This window comes from Vicia villosa, unplaced genomic scaffold (genome assembly GCF_029867415.1).
Source record: "Vicia villosa cultivar HV-30 ecotype Madison, WI unplaced genomic scaffold, Vvil1.0 ctg.000029F_1_1_1, whole genome shotgun sequence".
Lineage (NCBI taxonomy): Eukaryota > Viridiplantae > Streptophyta > Magnoliopsida > Fabales > Fabaceae > Vicia > Vicia villosa.
Genome location: NW_026704961.1, coordinates 980,001 through 987,351, shown reverse-complemented (window position 1 = coordinate 987,351; position 7,351 = coordinate 980,001). Strand labels below are relative to the sequence as shown.

General features: G+C 31.6%; 1 protein-coding gene across 1 annotated transcript in view; it reads right to left on the bottom strand.

The window, feature by feature from the left end:
* Positions 1 to 6,933: 6,933 nt before the first annotated feature.
* Positions 6,934 to 7,351, bottom strand: part of LOC131622278 (uncharacterized) — a 5,846-nt gene continuing 5,428 nt past the window's right edge. Inside the window, exon 5 of the mRNA XM_058893303.1 lies at positions 6,934 to 6,985. Coding sequence (XP_058749286.1) covers positions 6,934 to 6,985 — 52 coding nt within the window. The remainder of the gene's footprint in view (positions 6,986 to 7,351) is intronic.

Here is a 7,351-nt window from a genome sequence, read left to right as displayed (position 1 = left end):
GCTAAGAGAGAAGAGGGTTAGAGAGAGAAAATGACATGGGAAATGAAGGTAAACCACAAAACAAAATGGGGTTAATTCCCCTGGGATTGTCAGATGGGAGACACGTGGCCTCTCAATGGCCACATGTTAGCGTGAGAAAACATGATTCTCTCCGCCTCCCTCACCATACGCCCTCTTTGACCGACACATGCAGGCCGTAGGATGCCTGTAGATCTAGATCCAACAACCAAAAGTCTGCAGGCATACGTTAAGACCATACACCCACGCGTATAGGATCTAGCGGGTCACACAAATAAACTAGGCCGGTCTGTTTACTATTTGCGCCCCCAAAATCACTTACCAAACGCAAAATGCACCCCCCTTGTACAAAATAAAGATAATAATAATAGAATTAATTAATTAATTTTGTAAAAAAAATCCTAATTATTTAATCGTTTGTTATTTTGATAATTCAATTTAATTTCCTCCTCGAACCGACTAAATCCATTAGTCGCATTAGACGAGAAATAATTTTTTAATTAATTAATTTATAATCCTATTAATTCTAAATCAATTCTCTCCTCGACCCGACTAAATCTATTAGTCGCATTAGACGAGAGATAAAAATAATGAAAACGATCAATTCTAACTTCCCCTTTAATGGATAAATGGCAGATGAATATCTATTTCATCCCGCCTTCGAATTAGTCGACTCTCTATGTCGTACTGATCAAATATCTGAATAAAGCAATTTAATTAAAATACATTTTAATTTGCTGCCCGCGACGATCAATCCATCGATCTGAGTAATCAGCAATGCCCCTTAAATCCGTTAGCTATACTGACCAAATCCATTGGTCACCGCATCTAACGGTGCCATATCAAATCAGGGTTGTACGCCCAAAACACTTAAAACACATCAAACCACAAACCACAGATTTTCATCTGTTCAATACTACGAAACTACAAAGGTAATTCAAAATACCTTTTCAAAACTGCGAAACGGTAATTCAAAATACCGCCAACACATCAAACTCTAAGGCGTACAATCCTGTGCCCGAACTACGTTGACTCTGATTCTCCATAAGGAGATACGTAGGCACTTGGTAACAAGGCGAGTCTCCCCCCTTACAATTTCAATTCAATTCTAAATCTCAATTTTCGCCCTATTCATTCCCTTAGCTATTAACCTCTATAATTTTAGCCATAAATCTTTGCCTTAGATTCAAAGTCATAGAAAAGGGTTGAGGGTGCCTAACACCTTCCCTCGACCTGATTATAATAAATTACCCCGATCTCTAAACTGCGTAGGGTTTCCTATTCGCCCTTCAGAATAGGTGGCGACTCTAAAACTTATTTTTAGGGCAGGTTGCTACACAAACATACGAACAATTTAAATCGATTAACTTTCAACTCATCAAGTTTAATTCAATTTTCATAAATGTAAGTATAACTAGGTGTGACGAACTCAATGGCCCACTTATAAGCGATCAGCATAAAACAAACTAAAGAAGATGACAAGGATCGCTATCATCATCCATCGATTAAATTATAATCAACAACTATAACTCCTCTTACCATTCCGATTCGTCTTATTTTCATATATAAACTCGATCTAACTATTCATTCATTCACAATTCGATCTTCTTATTCATGATGAATATTCACCTGTGTAATTGTTCTCTCCCAAACAGGGGTGTGCATAAAAACCGGTTATCCATAACCAAATTGGTATCCAAATTATTCCACTTTTTAAAACCCAATCCAAATACTAAAATATAAAACCGGGTATCCATTTTGTTATCCAAATATAAACCGGTAATAATATGGTTTAGTTATTGGATACCCACATTTATTAAATTTATATTTGTTTTTTTTCAGTTCATATAAAAGTAAAATTTCTCAAAGAACATATTAATCATTAATATGAGTTTAAAATATAATAATATGAATAAATAAATAATATGCAGTATAGCTAGGATAGGACTGGATGTCTATGTTGCATTGTTGTGAATTATGTGTGTACTCATTATCGTGCATAACGTATCAGTTAGGCACTTTTATTATACGGAATAAAAACATTATTAATAAAAAAATTCGTAACCAGCACTTTTAATTGTGGCTCGTCTGATGTTATTATAATGTTAGCCAATTAGGTAGACTTATGTCTCTAGCTCACTATGAGAGAAACCGTTTTTTTTTTAAATTGGTTCTTTTAAAAAATTGGTTTGGAAGAAAACCGGTTTTAAACTGGTTTTTTTTAAAACTGGATTTTTAATGAAAAACCGGTTTAAAACTGAACCAATCCACATGTAAACCAGTTTTAAAAAAATAAACCGGTTTTAAAAAAATGGTTTTAAGATCCAAACCAAACTATATATATGGTTTAATTTGGTTTGGTTATTGATCCATGCACACCCCTACTCCCAAATGTTGATGCGCCCCTAACGATCCAATACACATCCTTAAAAAGTTATTTTTACTAAAGATATGATTGGTTTTAATTTTGGAAATGGGTATAAACAAACGTGTACCAAATTAAAAATCATATGTAGTAAACAATTAATTTTAGATGGAATTTGACAGGTTTGTATTTTTGAAAGTAGAATTGGTTTTACTTTTAAAGTTGAATAAAATCAAACATGTGCATTTAAACCTAAGCAATTCTCTTTTAATAGTAAGTTTTTTTCTCAAAGTGAATAAATGTGACATCAAGTCTCACATAAAAAAAAAAACAACTTACAAAAGGTGAATTCTTATTTACCCAACTCAGCAAATTGGGTAAGTTTATCTTTAATGTAAAATATCTTGAAAATAATAAACAAATATACTATTTAGTAAATAATTAAACATGTAAATGTTAAATGGTATTATGTGATTGGCTGAAGGTACACTACTCATCTTTTTGTGATGGGTAAAGAAGTTGTCCTCCTTACAAAATACATATGATTAGGCAATACTAATGCTTAATTGGCTCGTGCGATTTAAACACAACTTGCAATGCTTTAATAGCTTTTTATTTAGGCTTTGAGATTAGATTGTTCAACATTGAAAGATACACCGTAGTTTATGGTTCATCACAAATTGATAATTTTCCCGTCAATAGTTCATTAATGATCCGGACAAGCCTTAGGTCCCAAAGATGGAGAAACTTAATTACAAGAAGGCCTAATTCAAATGTATAAATATTGGGAGAATTTATCTTGTCACCCCTCAATTTATACATGCCACATTCCATTTTATATTATTCCCAAAATGTTTCTGATATTATTTACTCAGAATTTTTATCTTTTTTGAAAAAGCAATTACTATTGTCAAAATCATCAAAAAAAAATTACTGCAGAGTAAATTTCCGATACCTCTTTTTGACAGATACCGGAAATTCTTTGTTTTTTTTATAAAGTTTCGGTATCCATCTATCGGAAATTTAAAAATTAAGACCCAGTATTACTGGAAATTTTAAATTTTTAGTAATTTTATGAATTGAAGTCACATCGAAAATTTGAAATATCCGATATTTTTTCATATACCGGATATTTCAAATTTCCGGTATTAATTTTAACTGCTGCTACATATCGGAAATTTGAAATATCCGGTACCAGAAATTTTAAATTTTCGGTATGTAGCATCAGACACGGTAAATTGGTAAATCCAACAAAATTTCTAGTATTTATATAAAATTTTCAGTACGGTACCGAAAATTTCAAAAATCTAATATTTTACAAGGATAATTTGATAAAAACGCCCTACTTGGGGTGACATGTATAAAATGGAGGGTAGCAAGATAAATTCTCAAACACCGGATCAATGAAAGTCAAGTGGACCTGCAGTGAAAAACCCATCACCCGATCATTGTCCTTGGCTCACGGGTGGTTTTAAGGCATGGCTAGGTTGGACACATGCCCAGTCTCTGGTCCAATTTTTTTTTAGTCTGAGGTAAAAAAAGGCAAAAAATAGAAAGGGGAAGAACGAATTTAGAACCTGAATCCGCGACTACGTCGAGAATTGTTGACTTGTAAACACTCTGCGCGCGAGCAGTTCCCTTGCCGTACGTCTCTTGGCCGTCACGACGTCACTGTGTTGGCTTTCTCTGCTACACCATCGTCGGATTTGTCGAATCCACCGTTGATAGTACTATGTCACCTTTTTCAACGATCTATTTCTTTGATGTTTTGGAGTTTTGCTTTATTTCTTCTGTGAAATTTGTCTATTTTTTAGTGAATTGCATGTAGTAGTAGAAAATATGTCCAAATCGTGCAATAATTGGTTGTCTTGACGACTTGACATGAGGATTAGATTTGGAATGTATTCAGATTTTAGAAGATAAACTTCAAAGAATCTTGAGTAGTGCCAAAAACACCAATAATTATTCTGTTGTTCCTTGTTGGATTGTACTAATAAATTTGTGACAAGTTTTTTGTTATAGAAGAAGTATGTTATTTATGGTCAAAATAGGTGAATACAATACTAATACATTATACATGGAAGTGTAAATCCACATGAATGTATTCATACACAGTTATTGATTGATTTTCCTAGGTAGTGATCATTAAATTGCTGGGTAATGTCAAAGGATTGCAAAGCCTATATGTGACTTTTTTGTCTTAAGGTTTCTGAAACTTGATTTTCACATGTCAACAAAATCAAATGGAAAACTATAGAGTAAATCTTCTTGAAACAATTTTCTTTGACATTTGAAATCTTTTAATTTTAAATTTATTTTTTCCTTAGTGATGCAGGATAGATTAAGACTTTGGATATTGTTGAGTGCAAGTGTGAGTGGTTAAAGTCCCACATTACCTATGAATGGGTGAAATGTTGGATTTATAAGAGAGAAGATCCATTCATCTAACACCTTAAGGTTTTGGATTGAGATATGGTGTCTCACTCCCTTGTGGTCCTGGAGCATTAATTTCATCGGTGCTCCCGACTTTCCTGGATTCCCCAATAAATATATTCATTTTAAACTAAGACTTCCTGAATGTATTTGTTCATTCAAAATTAATACTTTTGAATGTATTTTGCTTCATTTTAGACTATGTTAAATGAGTATTAATTCAAGATCATTTAATTTCAGAGAAGAAGAGATTTTTGGTTGATAGAGCAAGTATTGAGAATGTGAATGTTGTGCAACCAGAAGCCGAATTAGAACCGCCGCCTAATGTGGTTAATGAGTTTAACCCAAATGAGATTGTGCGTGATCGAGATCGTAGGAAATAAATTAACGAGTATGCTTCGGATATTCAAGACCAAGTGACGAGGGCATATATATTATAGGGTCAAATGGAATAAGATTTGCCAAGCTTTTCCCGTACTTCATTTGGAAGTGTTAAAAGAGCATTTAGTAAAACATGGTATAAGACTTATACATGGTTAGAATACAGTGAGATCAATGATGCAACTTATTATTTTTATTTTGTTCTCTTTAAGCAACGGGAGGGCCAAGCACTTTGGTTTTGAAGTCTTCACTAAAAAAGGATATAGAGTTTAGAAGCATGCATCTCAAGCCTTGAAAGATCACGTTGGAAGTCATAAATGTTTGCACAACTCATTTGTTAAGCACTACGATGATTATAATAATCAAAGACAAAATGTGGCAAGTAAGTTTGCTAAAGCAACCAAGGAATCAAGAGACTTATATAATATTTGTTTGACTTGTTCTGTAGATTACTCAAGATATCTCATGGCACAAGGTATGACTTGTCAGTGTTGATAACATCCGTTGATAGAGATTTTTCAACAATGAAGATTATCAAGTCTAAATTGTGCAATAAGATCAATTATCTGTGGTTCAATGACTTGATGGTATGTTACACCGAGCGGGAGATATTCAAGTTACTTGATGATATTGATATTATTCGAACATTCACTGTAGAGAAGTCTCAGAAAAGACATTTTCCTCATGATTTTATTTAACACGCTATTATAATGTTATGTTTCATCTATTTTATTTTAAACTATACTTTTGTTGACAAAATGACGAGTCTCTTTCATTTTGATTGATGACTATTTATATATTATATACAATGTGAATTTGCGGTCTTTAAATTTTTGCCCAGGCTTCATAATTTTTCTGGCTCCCCCACTACCTTAGGTAATTGTCATTTGTCAAATTTAGTCGAAGGGTCTTCCGCATCCTACACTAGGTGACTTGGGGTGGTTCTAACCGTCTTCTATATATAAAGCTCTTCACATGCCAAACTTATTAGTGTCAAAATTACGTAAGATATGTAAACACTTATTAATTTATTTTACAGGTAATCAATAGAAAACCCCTTGATTTATCAATGAAAAGTGATAAAACACCTATAGTATTTAATATAGTGTATTGTGTATCGCATGAGTCAACCAAATAGTTTTAAAAAGAAATTGTAGTATCACACTTTTAGGATTCTTTAAAAAAAATATATTAAGAATCACACATTAATAACCTTATTATCATAATTTTGTAAAGTCGTACTTAGTAAAACTCAAAATTTAAGATAGTATAAGAGTTTATTTAAAATCTATTATAATATATATATATATATATATATATATATATATATATATATATATATATATATATATATATATATATATATATATATATATATATATATATATATATGCTACTTCCCCCGTTTCTTTTTAAGTGTTGTTTTAAAAGAATTTTTTTGTTTATATTTACGTGTCATTTTTATAGTTTAATGTTATACTTTGTCAATTATACCCTTACTTTCTCAATAACTCAACTTCACATTTTCCATAAAATTAATTATTTTTTCAATTAGTTATTGGAAAAAGAGAAATAGAGAGTGTATGATTGAATTTATTTGAAAAGAAAAAATAAAGGAGGGTATAATAGGAAAAATAACTCTAACAATCTACTGTCTTGGTTGAAGAACTTTATGCTAAAATGACACTTAAAAAGGAACGAAGGGCGTAAAAGTTTTAACTATTAAACCTTTTTGGTCATGTTCCAAATGCACAATCATAAACATAATGAGGTGAGGATGTGTTAGTCCTACAATGTAAAAATGCACTCTTAACATTATATATATATTAGCGAGGTCAAACTTTATCTTACAATCTGATTTTATAAGGTTAAGTTAGCCTAATCAAAATTTTAAGACGATATTAGATTCTATTAAAAATTTGTTAAATCATATGCTATGATATTTTCAATAAGGATTCACACTTATCATAATCTAGATGTTCATTTTTTGGCGTGATGACATGTGTTTAAAGTTTCAAATTAAATGCAAGATGATATTGACATGTGCTTATAACGGGAGGTAACTCTCATTTTATAGTTGGTTTAGTAAAGGTGATTTTCATCAACTCAAATTTTAATTGAAATACATAATAAACTTAGTAAATAAAATACAAT